Genomic DNA, 16,272 nt, shown 5'->3' with positions numbered 1-16,272 from the left:
GTGCTTAGCCGTAACTTGTCAGTACTCAATTAGCGGAGAAGTCAATCCCCAGGGGTATTTTATTTGCAGCTTGAGCTTTGTCACGCTTTTACCAAGTTATCTAATGCCCAGTGTTAATCTAAAGATTTAATACTGAAAATGGATCTAAAATCAGTTCAGGATCTCAAGGGCGTTCTTCGGTCTGACTTCTTTCACGGATATGCTACAGCTGCGCCGCAGATTGAGGGCGCTTGGGATAAGGATGGCAAAGGGATCTCTATCTGGGATAAGTTTGCCCATATCCCTGGCAATATCTCGGACGGAAGCACACCCGATGACGCTGTCAGAGCGTATGATTTTTACCGAGAAGATGTAGCACTTATGAAGTCCTACGGCGTGAATGCCTACCGCTTTTCGCTTTCTTGGTCCCGCATTATCCCCCTTGGGGGATACAATGACCCTGTCAACGAGCAGGGCATCCGATTCTATTCAAATCTAATTGACGAATTACTTCAAAATGGAATCACTCCATTTGTCACTCTCTTTCATTGGGACACCCCGCAGGCTCTCGAAGATCGATACGGAGGCATGTTAAATCAAGACGCATATACGCCCGACTTCATTCGCTATGCTCGAGTGTGCTTTGAACGATTCGGTGATCGTGTCAAGCACTGGATCACATACAATGAGCCTGGTGTATATACTCTAGCCGGCTATGCTGCTGGTGTTCACGCCCCGGGGCGTTCTTCTTTTCGCGAACGGAACTCTGAGGGGGACTCATCTGTCGAGCCATTCACCGTTGCGCATACACAGCTAGTCTCCCATGGACATGTGTCCCATATGTATCGCGATGAGTTTCAACCGCGTCAGAAAGGGACGATTGGAATCACGCTACATGGAAACTGGTCCGAGCCTTGGGATGAAGAGGATCCGCTTGACCAGGACGCAGCTGAGAGAGCGCGTGAGTTTGAGATTGCCTGGTTTGCTGACCCACTGTACAAGACTGGTGATTATCCCGCATCGATGAGAGCCCAACTGGGAGACCGGCTGCCCCGGTTCACCCCCGAGGAATCTGAGCTTGTGCTGGGAAGCTCCGAGTTCTATGGCATGAACAGTTATACAACATTTGTCATGAAGCACAGGACATCACCCCCGGATATCAATGATCATAAAGGAAACGTTGAGATCCTCGATGAAAATAAGCAAGGTGTACCGCGCGGGAAAAAAGTGATACGGAATGGCTCCGCGCTGCACCTGGGGGTTTTCGAAAGTTATTGAACTGGATCTACAGCCGTTACAAAATGCCAATATTTATCACGGAAAATGGCACTACTGCCCCAGGAGAAGTGGCCCCGACGACTGAGGTCTTGAATGATACTTTTCGAATTCGATTCTTTGAGGGTTATGTGGGTAATGCGCTCGCGCGAGCTGTCAAAGAAGATAGCGTCGACATTCGCTCGTATTTTGCGTGGACATTTACTGATAATTGGGGTGCGTATCTACCCGAATCATATCTCTTGCCTATAATTTCATAGGATGCTAACTAATGACCCTATCAAGAGTGGGCCGCTGGCTATGGAGACCGTTTCGGCTCAACGTGGATTGATTTCGAGTCTGAAGAGAAGACGCGCTATCCCAAGCAATCGGCATACTACCTTGATAAACTCTTCAGGCACTTGATCAAAGAGACCTAGATTCTTCAATCTACTCCAGTGGGCCTAGTTCTGCTGCCCACTAATGAAAATTCTTTGACTGTTCGTAAACTGTATTGAAGCGCCTTGTGCAAGGACCTCGTACTCCAGCCAGCCTGGCCCTATGAGTTATGACAATTAATTGAGAAATAGCTGAGCGACACACCAGACTAACGTTTAAATCCAAAGGTGAACCCACGATAGGCTGATGGCCAAGGCCTCCGAATCTATGGCATAAACCTTCCCGACCGAGGTAATTTCACACATTAACCGCTTAGGGCAGGTCATTGCGATTGTCTAATCCGCTAGACCCCGCACGACTCCAACTACGGCGCAACGGGGGCGAGATAAAGACCCGAGGCAATGAGAAATGCCTTTGGAGTTTTCTTTTCCTAAATTTTACTCGCCACATCTTGCGGTGAAGCAATAACAGAACTTGGTACTGTAGTCACATACCAGAACCAGCATGAACCCCATTAAACTTAACCTGACTGGTAGTCCTCGCGAAGTACGGAAGCATCATGTTGAGAGATTTACCTATTCATAACGAAGTTATATCTGACTTGTTCTATTAGATCGGTATCCAACATGGCCGAGCATTGTATGAACAAATTCGCAGCCAGATAAGCATCTACGAGAGCATGTTTCAATACACCTCGAAAATATCTTGGTCAGATGTTCGCGATATCGCAAAGGAGTTCAAGTCTCCCCTACAGAGCTTGGTTCCGCACATCTACTCGGAGATGGAAGGAATTGCCGAGGGCGCGGAATTAGACATATTTGACATCGTGGCCCTCAACTGCAGAAGCGAAATCGCCCTGGGGAGATTTTCGGACGGTTGCACAGCTCTAAGTTGGAAGAAATCTAACAACGCGCGAGTCCTATCACAAAATTGGGACTGGACTGCTACCGTGAAGAACAACTTGGCTATGGTATCGATTGAGCAGATCGGGAAACCAACAATATACATGGTTACTGAAGTAAGTATCAACTTCTTTCAGTTACCATCCACGATTATTCCCCGGGCTTATTAATGTGATTTCGCTCCCATTCAGGCAGGAATCGTTGGTAAAATTGGGTTCAACTCGGCCGGCGTTGGAACCTGCCTCAATGCGATTCGAGCAAAGCCTATGATCAGCAGTAAGCTTCCTATCCATGTTGCATTGCGACTGTGCCTTGAGAGCACCTCCGTCGGCAGCGCTGTAAAAACTCTCGAGTCTCTAGGGGGTGTGGCTTCTGCTCAGCATATTCTGGTTTCCGATAGCACCCAATCTTTGGGTCTGGAACTTTCGCCGGTAGGCAACAAGTATCTAACGGAGGATGCTTCGGGTCTCATCGCGCATAGCAACCATTTCATTGAAAACCATTACGTTGAAGAGCCGCCGTGGCTTTCAGGTTCGCCAATTCGCCTTGACCGAATCAGGTATCTGGCACATGAGCTTATTGCAAATGGTGTGAGTGGAGATACCATCACGCCGGGTCTATTGCGAGAAAGAATCTTTTCCGATACATACAACGCTCCACAAGCAATATGTTGCAAGGAAGACGAATCGCGCCACATCTCCACACGCAGTAGCTCTTTGTTCAATATTGTCATGAATCTTAACTCTGAAGCACCGAGTGCAGAAGTGGTATTTGGCCGGGTGGGCTCTGGGGAGGAAGGGCCGGTTCTGAAAATGCCTTGGGTATAGCCGAAGTATTCAGAGCTGACAGAAGTCGAATAACGACATCTAAATAAGAATATTGTGTTATGGCAAACTTTCTGATAGTGCAACGTCAAAGTAATGGCAATTAGTGATATTTTTGATAGTCCAAATTCACTTGCGTGAGGTCTCCTGTTTTATGTGGGCAGCACGTCACGATCCTTCGCAAATTCGGCATTGTCTCGGGTAGCACAGGATCATGCGATTGAATCTCTTTCCTGGAGATCATTCGGTCGTTGAGCACATGATCGGGTCCGACAGGAAGGCGACAATAAAACCGGAAAAGGAACCGTAAAACTGGCTTCTTTGCTCCTCCGGGCTGGCACTTGATCACCAAGACAAAGTGTCGGTTACGTTACTGTTGCAATAACAACCAAATCGCCAGCATGCTTGTGCGACTGCCCAACAATTCACCACCGAGTCCAGTCACTGACGAGAAGATGAGGAAAGTAGCAAGATTGTATCAAATGATCGATTTCGAAGTGGCTGTTCTTCGTTTCTATTGAGGAAAGTTCTAATGCTGGCATGTCAACCCATTCTTCTCCGAAAGAAACCAGAAATCGTATTGAAATTGTAAACTGAAAAGCAAAAACAAAGAAACAACTCTTGGTGTCAAGTCAAAATTTGAAAAACGAAGGAATATGAAAACAACAATACAGAAATCTTTAGGGAAGATGCACCGGAATAGGAATGTCGCAGGAACAGAGGCGCTGCGTTGCCGGGACATCCTACATCTCAAAACCAACGCCAAAAATGCCCCCAAACAAGCGCCCAATAATTGCAATCCAGCATAAAAACCACAAAAAGCACTTTTTGCCCCGCTCAGTATTTGTCAACTGCTGGTGGTCTTGGTCGCCGTTTTCTCCAGCTGTTTGAACCTCCACTCGTATTGTGTCAACTGTCTTTTATCGGTTGGGAAAAGGCTTTTCCCCTTCTCGGCTAATTCCTTTTCTGTCTGCCTCAGCATATCCCAGCGCTTCAAAATTTTTGCTTGTGCCTCCGATATCGAAGCCAAATTGGTGTCTTGGGACGCCATGCGCTCCTCTGCCGTAGAGTGATAAGATAGCTTGGCCATGAAGAATGCCATTTCGGATTCATCGTACTTCAGACCTTGGGCCTCGGGCATAGCGGGAGCGTCTTGGACTGGCTTGGGGGGCATTGCGTATAGGCTCAAAGATTATCAGAAACGTGGGTATCGGGCTGGCGAAACCAGAAGAGAGTGATTGAGTGCTGAGGACTATATTGCAGAAATTTTAGACAGGTAACTGTTTGAAGTGGCTGGTGCTATGTTCTCAACGGCCTTATATATAAACTTCTTTTTGGACCATGAGTATCGAGCGGGTCAAGAGTGACTTTTCTTCCGAGGAAATAATATTGAAATGGTGGCAAAGGAAAAGAGGAAAGTCAAGACCGGGAAAAGAAAATGGACGCTGAGAATGTAGCAAGCATGGGGGCATCGGAAACAGCTTAATTATAATACGACAAGATCGTAGCAGCTGTTACTGTCCTTCACAGGACACCGAAGCTTCCAACACCCGGCAGCCACACCAGGGTGCTACCTAGGAGGGGGGGTGGAAGGGGGGTGGGAAGAATGGCCAGGAAACATTCTCAAGGGTACGAAACAGAGGCTTCAAACCAGGCCAACCTTGGAATAGAGGGAGATTGAAGACATACTCAAAAGAAAGGTTATTCAGCACACTATTAGCTCTGCATTTGTGCCATTCATTGCAGCTGGCGGAACTCGATAAGCTGGCCGCATGCCTCGTCCAAAGGTGACGCCCCGTTTGCCTCAAAGGAAAAAAAATCGAAACTTGTCTCGTGATGACAGTCAAGCCAATAGATAGCCTTGCGGTGCTCACCGAACTGTTCATTGGTAGCTCCATGGTGACACCGTTTCCCCTCTACCGTCCGCGTAGCCGGATATGCATAGTTCGAAAAATCTGCTGGAGGATGAGGCAGATCGGGCGATGTATTAGTCCCGAACCAGTCCGTATGGTTGTGTGCATCCATGCTCGGCGCCTTAGAGTGATAAAAGGTGTCCATAAGGAGCTAGATTAAAATACTGCATTGAAATTTGTCTCAAGCATTGTCGATGCTGGGTTTTGGTCCCAATACTTCGCACTGAGGCAGAAAAAGAAATTGCCTGCGCGAAACCTTCTTAGCTTTGCCGCGCGGACATTATCAAAATATGCAAAAAAGTCGACAAAATAAAACCTCTGAGCTGATAGAGGAGCGAACTTTATTACACAACCTTGGAAGAATAGAGTTACCGCGCCCTGTCAGTCATCTAGCGTACTTCGGGTTTCACCTCGATGTATTCCTCCATCTTTTCTCCAGACGGAACAGGTTTAGATCAAAAGAGCTGCCACTTAGAACCTTCGATCTCTGCATAGAAGACCGGGACGGTGGGGTATTGCCCGTGTATTGCTAAATCTCCGGTTCCATCAATGCAGGATGATGTTGTGCACCCGGTGCATGGTTTTGAGCATATGAAGGCATCTGGCTACTAGAGGATCATTCGAGTAAAGTACAGAGACTACCTTTTCACATAAACGAAACACATCAAACGCAATGATGTCACAGAAGCGATAGAAATCATGATCCTATGTATATTCACGCTATACTTGCCCACGACACCTCCAAATACCACGCAAATGATGCTTAACCATTAAATGACCGTGGCATCGGATCATTTGTGAAACTACCGGATATGAACAATCTGTTGATCACTCCGATTTTTCTCGCTATACACATGACTCTCGTGTCTCAACAATATCAATCACTGAGCACGAACTTTTAGTTGTAAGAAGGAAGAGTGCCCGGGTCGGAGCTGGATTAAGGTGTTTGAGAGCCACTTAACTCGGTACCTGATCTGTCTGTGTGACCCTTCGTACCGAGAGGTAGGAATCCTTTGCACGCTATGATTGGAGTTCAGGCTAGTGGCAAAGGCTCTCGGAGAAAAGATTTCACAGATCTTTCAGAGCAAATGTTTACGGTGGTTGAGAGAGGGACCGATTGGCTGTCAATCTTCAATAACTCCAAGATATACCCTCTGGGGTCTCCTCGTTCCCCAGCCCATGTGCAGGCGATAGAAGACGGAAGCCGTGCTACAGAACAGACATCTATGGATCCCTCCGACGGGTAAGTACATTTACATCGGAACCGATTCCGTTTCATCCACTGCGCTTGAATACCTCTAACAATTTAGCTCCCATATACGTCCACGGGTGGCATATACTCCCGAATTTAACTCATTTTTCATTTCCTTTTTGTAGAATATAGAAATAAATCATTACTCATGTGTACTTGTTCAAGCCTTCACTGAAAGCCACAATGGAAGCGAGCCACCCTCTGGTATCTTGAAGCCGGGTAGTTGCAGTGAACCTTGGAACCACCATCACCGTGTGTACGGACATTGGCCTATTAGATAGTTCTTGCCTTTCACAAAGTCCATAAACTTTACCAAATAATAATTACAGTACCACTGCATCATTGTCTAGGCCCGGTCCCATCCTGTGTTGCCGCCGCGTATTTTTCCTCGGTTTCAAGATAACGATGGCACATCGAGAGTGTAAAGTATCTAGGCCTTCGAAGGTTGTGGGTTCAGAACTATATTAGAGAGAGCTGAACCTCGGCTCATATGGCCATGTGACCGGTGTGTAGTGTGTTGCAACTGTAATATCTGCCGAGTCACAAATGTCACCGAGTGTGTCGGTGACATCTCATGCGAGAATATCAACTTGTACCAGTAGAGCATTCCAGCCCAGGGGAGAGCTAAAAGGCAGTGATACTAATGTCTCCACCTGGGCACATGTCTCTTTTCTTTAGGCGAGCTAGTACATATATACTTCAATTCGTGCGCAACCGTGAGCATTGGAAGGATTAGACTACCAAATTTTCAAGATATCTTATTCAAAAGAGCCGCACAGAAAGCGTCGACAAATAGGTAACACCACGGGTCGTCAATTCGTTCAGACTAGCATGCTAGGAAAATACTATGAAACTATAATGATAAATCAACAAACTTGCATCCCAAAATCAAATCACCAAAAAAAAATCCTAAATGACGCCTGATCCTTCTCTATTCTGGTGCAGCTGTGCAGGGTATCTTTTGAAAACATTTGGGAACTATTTCCCCTCAGAGTTTGAAAATTGTGTGTGCTTGATATCGTCGGATCCCGAAGAAGAGAAGCTAGTTGGGGTACCAGCATCGGGCCCAATGCTTCCCCTTGAGCCCTTTTGTCGAATCGCGAGTCGGGTGCGGGGATGTGAAGGGACGGGAGCAAGGTATTTGTCCAACAACTCGCTCAGAATTGGGGATCGTACTGGTTTTGGAAGGTAATTGTTCATCCCAGCCTCGAGGCATTTCTCTCTGTCGCCTTCAATGGCACTTGCGGTCATGGCGATGACGAGAACCTCATTCACGTTTGGATCAGGATCTCGTCGCAGTTCCCGAGTGGCATTGTATCCATCAAGCGTGGGCATCATGACATCCATCAAAACGACATGGAATGGGTTGCCATCTTTGGACTTTGCACGCAATGCGTCCACGGCTTGTTTGCCATCGCTGTAAGCTTCGCAGTGAAGGCCAAGTCCGTTCACAAATTTGACTGCAATCTTTTGATTAATCGGATTATCTTCAGCAATGCAAACTTTGATTTGGTCACGAGGGATTTGGCTGAGATCTCGCGCCTTGGCCTTGGCCTCTGCTTTGTTGTCCGTCTGGCTTAAATCCTGGGACCAAGCCGCCTTGACCGCTGTCTTCTTGGGCGCTTTATTGAATACCAAGTGGAATGTCACTGTGGTTCCAATGCCGGACTCGGAATCAAGCCAGATGGCACCCCCAAGAACATCTTCAATGATTGCTTTGCAGATACTGAGACCTAGTCCACTGCCGCCGTAGGACCTCTCCGTCGATGGGTCCGCCTGCGAGAAGGGCCGGAACAAGCGTGCTTTTTGCTCCTCGGGAATACCTATACCGGTATCGGACACTGAACATTCTAAGCGAACGCGGCCTTTGCCTTCTCTAGCAACCCTCGCTTTGACTGTGATGGATCCCTTTGGCGTGAACTTGTAACTGTTGCTGAGCAAGTTCATGAATATTTGATGGAGACGAACGGGATCTCCGAGAACGACAAGCTCCGGTGGAACACGCTCCAGATCCTCAATTGTGTCCAGGTCACGTTCTCGGTGGGTATATCGAAGTGCACGAATGACCTCGGAGATTGTCTCCTTAAGGTTGAGCGGGACTGTGGAAATCTTCATCTTCCCAGCTTCCAGCTTGGAGAAGTCGAGAATGTCATTAATGAGAGTAAGTAAAGTGTCCGCGCAGACGCGAATGGACTCCACGTATTCATCCTGCTCTTTGTTGAGCTGGGTGCCCTTGAGAAGCTCAGAAAGGCCAATAACGCCATTCATGGGGGTACGAAGATCGTGAGAGATATTTGCGAGGAAAATGGACTTTGCTCTGGCCGCGTCTTCCTTGAGTTTGACGTTATGTTTGGCCTCGGCTTCAGCCACCTTTGCCTTTTGCTCTGACTCACGGGCTTGTGCGAGGGCGCGCTTTTGAGATTCTATCATAGAAGCGTTCTTGGCACTGACCTTGCGAATCTCACGGAAAAGCAAGGCATTTGATAACGAAATTCCTATCTGGTTGCAAAGCAGGTGCAAAACGACAACATTTCGTTGGGTAAACCAATTTGGCTTTCCCTCCAAATGAATGACACCAAGAAGATGATCTGCCTGGACAATTGGAAGAGCTATGACAGATCGTCCAAGAGGAAAGTTGGCGTGGTAAGCCTCGTTCACGTTGGAAAATCGTTCGTCCTCAAGTACATTGTGGACGAGAACCTCTTCTTTAGTGCGCATGACGTAGTGGGTGATTTCTTCTGCCATGCGGCCCTCGAGCTCAGAGAATGGCCGACCATCTGGATAAGATTTCTGGCCCTTTTCAGCATCTGCAGCTGCGGCAATGGCAAAGCCGTGTTCGTCGAAATCAGTGGCAATGACAGCAAAATCGGACCCGTTGCATGACTCAAGAATGATCTCTAGCATTTTCGTGAAAAGTTTGTCGATCTGGAGTTCCGATGACATGACCTGGCTAGACTCAAGGATGCTGGAGAGGTCTATGATGTCTATATCATTGTTAGTTTGCTGGAAGTTCTCTAGCTCGGGAATTATGCGCTTACCTAGACCGACACTTGAAATATCCATGGACCTCTCGCCTGCCGTGACACCGTTCTGCTCAATCCAACGCTGCCTCCTCTCGTCTTCCTCGATCTGCGAAGGAATGGCAGTCTCCTCTTGAACAACATCACGGGTCATTTCGAGTAGTGAGTCAACTGTTTGGCAGCCAATGTCGACTGTTCTAGCAGATGTGGCGGTTTTGAGAAGCCACTCATGCTTCTCTGCGAGCATTGTAGCCTTCCCACCCGCACCTATAGAGCTCCACGCTGCAATGGCATCTAAAATAACAGATCTAGCAGCTCGTTTTGCACCGCGCCTCACTAAGAACTCTCCCTGCAACTCAAGTGCAAGCGCTTCCTCCAATGGCCATCCGTGGATTTGAGAATGGTCAGTTGCAGCTTCATAAGCTTGGATTGCAGCACTATGGTCGTTTCGGACTTCAGAGATGAGGGCCTCTAGTATCAAGGCCCACATGCCATAATTTGCTTCTGAGGCTGTTCTAGCAAAGTCAATCACCTCCTTGTATCGTAGAACTGTGTCCATTTTGCCGTCGAGATAGCCTTGAGATGGAAAGTCGTTGTGAAGTGTCAAGATTGACACAGCCAAATAGAAATAGATTACATAAGTCACTCGCAAAGACCAAAGCCTGTATGCGGTGTCTAAGAGCTGCGTTCCAACCTGAATGGCTTTGGGATGGTGGCCATATAGACACAGGGGGATCATGGAAAGACCTAAGTAGATATCGCGAGGCCTGTCGACGTTACTGGCATTTGCTTCCAGATAGGTCATGTACGAACTTGTTTTGTGTTCGTCGTCGGACATGACATTGTCAGCCGACCGATAATCTGTTTTGCCTTGCAAGGATCGCGCAACTTGCCTATATTCATAATATTAGCGATGAACTAGGCCAAAAGGAACTTCCAAAATGATACGAACCGAACAGCTAGTATACTAGCGCCACCGCGCGTGTCCTTGCCCCAGAAGGGAACTTCTTCTGGTGTCTCGATACAAAAGACCTCCAGTTGGGCCATGTCTTGTCCGAGATAGAGCCTAGTCATGGCCATTGACGAGATGCTCACAAGAGTGATATACGGGTCGCCCATTGAGAAGCAAGCTTCGAGCGAGGCTTCAACGGCCGGCAAGGTTGATGCCATAGAGACTCGCAGGTGACTAACATAAAGGTTATGAACGATGGAACCTCGGCTCTGGGTCCAGAGCTCAGAAGAGCGCTCAAGCAATGAGAGAGAAAGATCGCTAAGTTTGGCGCCAAAGTCAAGGTCCCGGAAGCGGCTCAAGGCGATCATGGCAAGATGTGAACAGCCGATAGAGATTTGAGTGAATCCCCCTCTGAAAATATGAATGTTCATCATTTCAATGGCCATTCGGTAGAAGGTTAAAGCATCATCCCAATACGTGACGGCCATTGCCTCGGACATGACAGCTCCTATCGTTACCAAATTAGAATCCTTGCTGAGTGGCTTCTGCGAGATCGCATCAAAGTCTGCAGATTGGAGATACAACTTGAGTCTGTGGTAGGCAGCATCGCACTCTTCGTATGAGGTCGGTGCACGGAGGTGAACTCCAAGCTCATCCAGGCAACTAAGTAGCGATTCCATCGACCGAGGATGATCTCCCAATTGAGCGAATATTTTGGCTTTGATTACCCAAGCCCTTGACTTGCTCACGGCATCCTTGCCGTGGCCAAAAACAGCGTCGATCAATGTAAGGGCATCGTTATTTTGACCTTGAGACCACGCCATTTCCGCTGTCGCGATGAAGAGACGCATGGTTTCGTCGTAGTAAACGTCAATCTGACGGGCATCCCAAGGGTCATTTTGAAGAAGGGCAATACAGTGGCGGAAATACCAGAGAGCAGTGGGTCGGGCTCCGGACTGCGCGGCTGTCTGGCCAGCTTCCCATAAGATTCGTCGGTAATCAACTCTTCGCCCAACTCGGGATTTGATGGTTCGTGAGGCGAGTGCCACGTGATGGGCCATTGAATACAGACTTCGAGAGTCATGATAGTATTTCATCAGAGTCTGGGAAATGATGAAGTGCATCTTCTCGACGCTTCGGCTCTCGCCCAAGAAGAGAGAGCAGCCTGTGCAAGGCGATCATTGCCAAACTTGAACTCATCATCGGTTCTGCCCGTGTTCAGAAGGTTCGCCTGAACCAGGTACTGTAGACCAACAACGATATCACCTTCCGACTGTCTCATCAACATGGAATTTCGCGGACATGTGAGATCAATCTCTCCGTCGTCGTCATCCGAGTAAAAGAGAAACTCGCTTGTCAGAAGTTTTTGGACCAGCGAGAATGAAAATGGACTTCCTAGGAGAGCACCCCAAACCATTATTGATCGTGCAGCAGATGGGATCTCCTGCAGGCGTTTAGTGAGGAAGCCTAATCCGAGGCCTTCGCCATAGACAGGGGCTACAAATTCCGTAAAAATCCTATCGAGATCGAATAGCCACTGCGAGTCCTTCCAAGAATACCAAAGACAGTTCTTCCGATAGCAAGTTTCAAGCATCACTCTTACATAGAAGGGATTTCCTCGGCTTTTTTCCTGAATGACAGCAGTGAGTGGAGTGAGTGTCGAATTGGGCTCTTGATGCATTGTGGCAGCAATAAACTCCGTGATCTCGCCTTCTCCAAGTGGTTGGAGATCAATGCGGGTAACGTTAGAGCTTTCCATCTCGAATAGAGTTTTCACTTGCTCGGAAGCAATTTCATCCTTGCGACTTGTGAGGATAAGTACACAGGACAACTTGGCCCTAATAATGTTCAAAACGAGTTCCAGGGTCTCGTCGTCTGCATACTCGAGATCATCCAAGCACACAGTTATGAGCCTGTACTGACAAATTGTTCTCATAATATCCAAGAAGATATCCATGAGGCGCATATTGTTTGATGCTGCATTTGACAGAAAGAAATCTACTGATGATTGGCCCTGGTCAAGCCAGGGAATATGGATATGCTTAGCTGGTTCGCCCTTAGTTGGGTCAAGCTTAGGTTGGGAGCTGGCGGCAGTCCGCAGTGACGATGGCTTGTACTTCACACCAGGCGACATGAGTTGTTCGGGTAGGTCTAACACTCTGTGAAGTGTAGGCCATATTGGACGCAGAGCCGCTCGGATACTATTGTGATATTCGGTCGTGACATCCCTCTCGGAAAATATTTGACGCAAGAGACTAGCAAGAATCTTGGCAAAGGGCTCAAACGGGACTCGTTTCGCACGGTCAAGTCTTGATATTGCGATAAACCCAATTTTACGGATGATTGGCTGAACCCGATTCAGAAGGTCTGTTTTTCCAATGCCGGCAGCGCCATTGATTGTTATCACTTCACATCGTCCATTTTGGCGAATCTTTGCGGAACTCTTCTGCTTTGCTAGAGAGCTCAGAGAGTCTGGTTGACTGAAGGCATTGGTTGAATGCTGGCTGTTGCTACCGGTGTGAATCGACGGATGGCTCTCTCTATCGGTGTTGTGAGAGGATCGAGAGAGAGAAGGGCTTTTGGTTTTGCTGTACAATGAATTCAGAGGTATTTCTTGGCTGGTTGGGATTGGCCCAGATTTGGGTGTCGATGAGCCCGCATCAGTGGTAACAGTTGATTCATGAGTGCCGACATGGGCTAGATGATAACTTGTCGCATTAGAACTCGTCCGAGGAGGTAGGTGGAATGATCCAGAGTCACTGGACATAGAGGCAAACTCAAAGCTGTCAACACGGCCGTCCGAAATGGACGATGTCGAAGCTAGTGCATGCGCAGTTCCTGGGCTTTGTGAGGACGCTTTGGCGAGAGCAGATGATTGGCGCTTCTTGACTTTGTCAATCACGCTGCAGATAAGTTCGTACTCTCTCTGTCGACCAAACATTCGTGATGGAAGGGTGAAAAATGAGGAGACATCCTGCTGTGCAATCTGAAAGCTATTCAAAGCTTCGCCATCGCCATCGCCTAGCAATTGTGCGATCTGCATCAAATCTTTCTTGGCGGATGAAATTGTGTGGTAACGATCATGTGCCACTTTTTGTGTCATTTTCTGGATCACGGCCGAAAGCGCATCGGGAACGTCCATTCTCTTGGAAGAGATGGGTGTCAACTTCTTGCCCAGTACATTTTGAACAACGTCCATAGGATCCGTGCCCTCAAACGGTAATTTTCCAACCAACATAGACCAAAAGAAAAGGCCCAGGGCGTAGATATCTGTGCGACTGTCCGGTTCCGTGGGCATTCTGCCTGTCTGTTCAGGTGCAATGAATTGCAGCTTGTATTTGGCACCAAGCTCTCGGGAAACCGAGGACCAACCTTCGCTGAGAACATTGTCAAATGAGCGTGCACCGTTGCCGATATTTGAGAGCTTGACAGTCCCGGTTTCGGCGCAAAAGTGAAACGCATCACCACGAATCTCTCCGTGTACCGTCTTCATCCCATAGTGCAGTATCTCTAGACAATCACAAGCACCAACTGCAAAATCTAAAAAAGCGGACAGGTCGACCTGTTCGTTGGGGGTTGTGTTATTGTCGCCTCTTGCCCCAGCCACAAATGATGCTGGGCCGAAGGTGACTATATCTCGCAACATGTCATGGCCGGGATGCTCAAAAATAGCCACAAGGAGTGTCGAGTTGTCGCCAGAACCCGGGGGTAGTCTTATAAGGTCAATAGGCCGTACAGTATGGTTGCATTCAGGGTCCGAGGATTGTACGATCGATCTCAACATATGAAATTCGCGTTCCAGTCGCACTACGTTGGTAGAGATGCGCGCAACAACTGGAATCCATATTTGCTCCTGGTCGCCTCGGGAGAGAGACAGCTCACTGCTAGTTTCACTGACGCTGTGACGCCGGTTGAGGGTGCGGGCGGCCAAGCGAAGGTCGATACGTGGGGAATTGCGAGTGAGGCTAGATGGGCCGGACGAAGCGGGGCCAGAAGAGGTCGCGACCGGGGTAGAGAGATCTGCTTCAATAGCATGGCGGAATCCAGTGATGTGCCAGTGATTATAGGTCGAGTGAAAGGGCTCCACCGACTGGTCCCAGGTGAAGCCCGGCAGCTGGCTAAGACGGTCGAAAAGCCGGGCTGGCGGAAGCGGCAAGTCTTCGCTCAGATAATTGCTTTCCTCCATCGCCAGATCAGTAAAGTTCCCACTGCCCGAGCGACCATGGGCAGGACTCATCGGGTCCGGGAAAGGAGAGATCGAAGGTTTCAGGCAACGAGAGGCCGCGGTGGGATGGACATGAAGGCTGGGAGGCACGTGTGAGGAGGGGAAATTCAATTCTCTGGTTGTGATTGAGTGTTATAGCGATGTAAGGTTGAAGGACGACTGACGACCACCACAAGCCACTGACAGCTGATCAGTGATCAGTGATCATTCTGAGTGACCTCTACCAACGCGGGCACTGCAGGGCATGTGCGGAAAATCTATTCTTCCGGTGGGCCCAGATCGAGGGCAGACGGGTACTACTAACTACGTAGTAGTTAGTTATAGTTAGTTAGTACTAGGACTACTGGTACTAGTCGATAGTAGTTACTAGTAACTAGTTAGAAAATTGAAATTGGAATAGTCATTGTAACAACTCGAAACTTCCAGGTTGCTCGTGTCTTGATTACGCCTCTCTAGGACTTGCGGAAGAACAGAGTACTAGTATATTTCCAGTTCTCGTTCCATTTCCCACTTGAAGTAAATGACATTAGCCACCTGCCAGTGGCTGGTGGGAGAGCCATTGTCAAGGTCACCTAGGTAAGCCTGGCACCTGAGGCAACCTTTTCAAGTCAGTAGTACAGGGTTCAAAATTGTTATAACTTATATACTCCAGGGGCCAGGGCTCCAGGGCTCTAGAGCTTCTCTAGGCGTGGTCCGGCTGCGGAGAAACCTTGGAACCGTGGGTACCAGGAATAGTACTGGTAGTACTGCCTTCTTACTTTACTTATACCCTTTACTTGCAGGCTATGCCAGATGATGGTGACCGACCAGGGACCGTCTGCTAATCGGATGACCCGGTGCCCTGATCGCGCAGGACTGGGGCATTCATCTCTGGGACCAAGTCGGTTGCGCTGCAAAAAAGGGGGCAGGCGCCGCAGACCCATCCCAGGGCGCGATCCTATTCGAGCCGGGCGCCACCAGTGGGCGATCACTCTCGTTTACGGTTTCCAAAGGGGCCGCTCCCCCAGAGTCCGAATTACCCTAGTTTTCTAGAACAACCGCTAAGGCGACTATCGCTGCACCACGACGTAGCTAATTTTGGGATTGATCACCAAGGGAGAGAGGACTCGGACTAGGTGATAGAAAGGTCTAGACCAAGGCGAGGAATTCCAGTACCCTCTGTACCCTTTGCTCTGCCTGTGCGAAGACTGTACATTTGTACTGTCCAGTAAGAAGTAGACCATGACGTAGCAGGTTGGCTGGTGAACCGTGTGACTACGAGTCGTGTGTACATACGAGAAAAGTCACTGGCAGTCGGACTCTCGCTAGGTAGGGCGGGGTCCACCAGGGGTAAGTGAACTGTCAGGCGTCAGCAGTACCATCCTAGTGAAGGCAGACTGGAGACTAGGACTGCCTTATCATTTGGACTGGCAAGTCTTCGATACTCGCTGCAGACTGTGGGTGGGCGTGGTCAGCGATCGATCGTAGGTACCTGGTACCCGACCAGGGGCTGAAAGAGGAATGGAGGAAGGGAGGAAGAGAAGAAGGGGATAATGTAATATAAGTCTACTCA

At 48.5% G+C, this 16,272-nt stretch overlaps 5 protein-coding genes across 5 annotated transcripts; 3 read left to right on the top strand and 2 right to left on the bottom strand.

The window, feature by feature from the left end:
* Nucleotides 1-138: 138 nt before the first annotated feature.
* Nucleotides 139-1,257, top strand: N7509_008861 (glycoside hydrolase family 1 protein; the record flags this gene model as incomplete). Its single annotated transcript, XM_056633498.1, has 1 exon — nt 139-1,257. The coding sequence occupies one exon, from the start codon at nt 139-141 to the stop codon at nt 1,255-1,257; it is 1,119 nt and encodes a 372-aa protein (XP_056484118.1).
* Nucleotides 1,258-2,136: 879 nt separating this feature from the next.
* N7509_008860 (putative acyl-CoA:6-aminopenicillanic-acid-acyltransferase) lies at nt 2,137-3,361 on the top strand (the record flags this gene model as incomplete). Its single annotated transcript, XM_056633497.1, has 3 exons — nt 2,137-2,178; nt 2,246-2,650; nt 2,726-3,361. 3 exons carry the CDS (start codon nt 2,137-2,139, stop codon nt 3,359-3,361), a joined length of 1,083 nt encoding a protein of 360 aa, XP_056484117.1.
* Nucleotides 3,362-4,205: 844 nt separating this feature from the next.
* N7509_008859 (uncharacterized protein) lies at nt 4,206-4,532 on the bottom strand (the record flags this gene model as incomplete). Its single annotated transcript, XM_056633496.1, has 1 exon — nt 4,206-4,532. The coding sequence occupies one exon, from the start codon at nt 4,530-4,532 to the stop codon at nt 4,206-4,208; it is 327 nt and encodes a 108-aa protein (XP_056484116.1).
* A 1,761-nt stretch (nt 4,533-6,293) lies between these two features.
* N7509_008858 (uncharacterized protein) lies at nt 6,294-6,655 on the top strand (the record flags this gene model as incomplete). The annotated part of the gene is made up of 2 exons (XM_056633495.1): nt 6,294-6,514; nt 6,649-6,655. 2 exons carry the CDS (start codon nt 6,294-6,296, stop codon nt 6,653-6,655), a joined length of 228 nt encoding a protein of 75 aa, XP_056484115.1.
* An 846-nt stretch (nt 6,656-7,501) lies between these two features.
* On the bottom strand, nt 7,502-14,732 carry N7509_008857 (putative sensor histidine kinase/response regulator; the record flags this gene model as incomplete). The annotated part of the gene is made up of 4 exons (XM_056633494.1): nt 7,502-9,507; nt 9,562-10,436; nt 10,496-11,566; nt 11,629-14,732. The coding sequence occupies 4 exons, from the start codon at nt 14,730-14,732 to the stop codon at nt 7,502-7,504; spliced, it is 7,056 nt and encodes a 2,351-aa protein (XP_056484114.1).
* Between the last annotated feature and the right edge of the window lie 1,540 nt (nt 14,733-16,272).

This window comes from Penicillium cosmopolitanum (genome assembly GCF_028827165.1).
Source record: "Penicillium cosmopolitanum strain IBT 29677 chromosome Unknown utg000009l:1.0-9042332.0:1.0-9050551.0, whole genome shotgun sequence".
NCBI lineage: Eukaryota > Fungi > Ascomycota > Eurotiomycetes > Eurotiales > Aspergillaceae > Penicillium > Penicillium cosmopolitanum.
The sequence above is the reverse complement of the archived record's forward strand: the minus strand, read 5'-3'. Positions and strand labels throughout refer to the sequence as shown.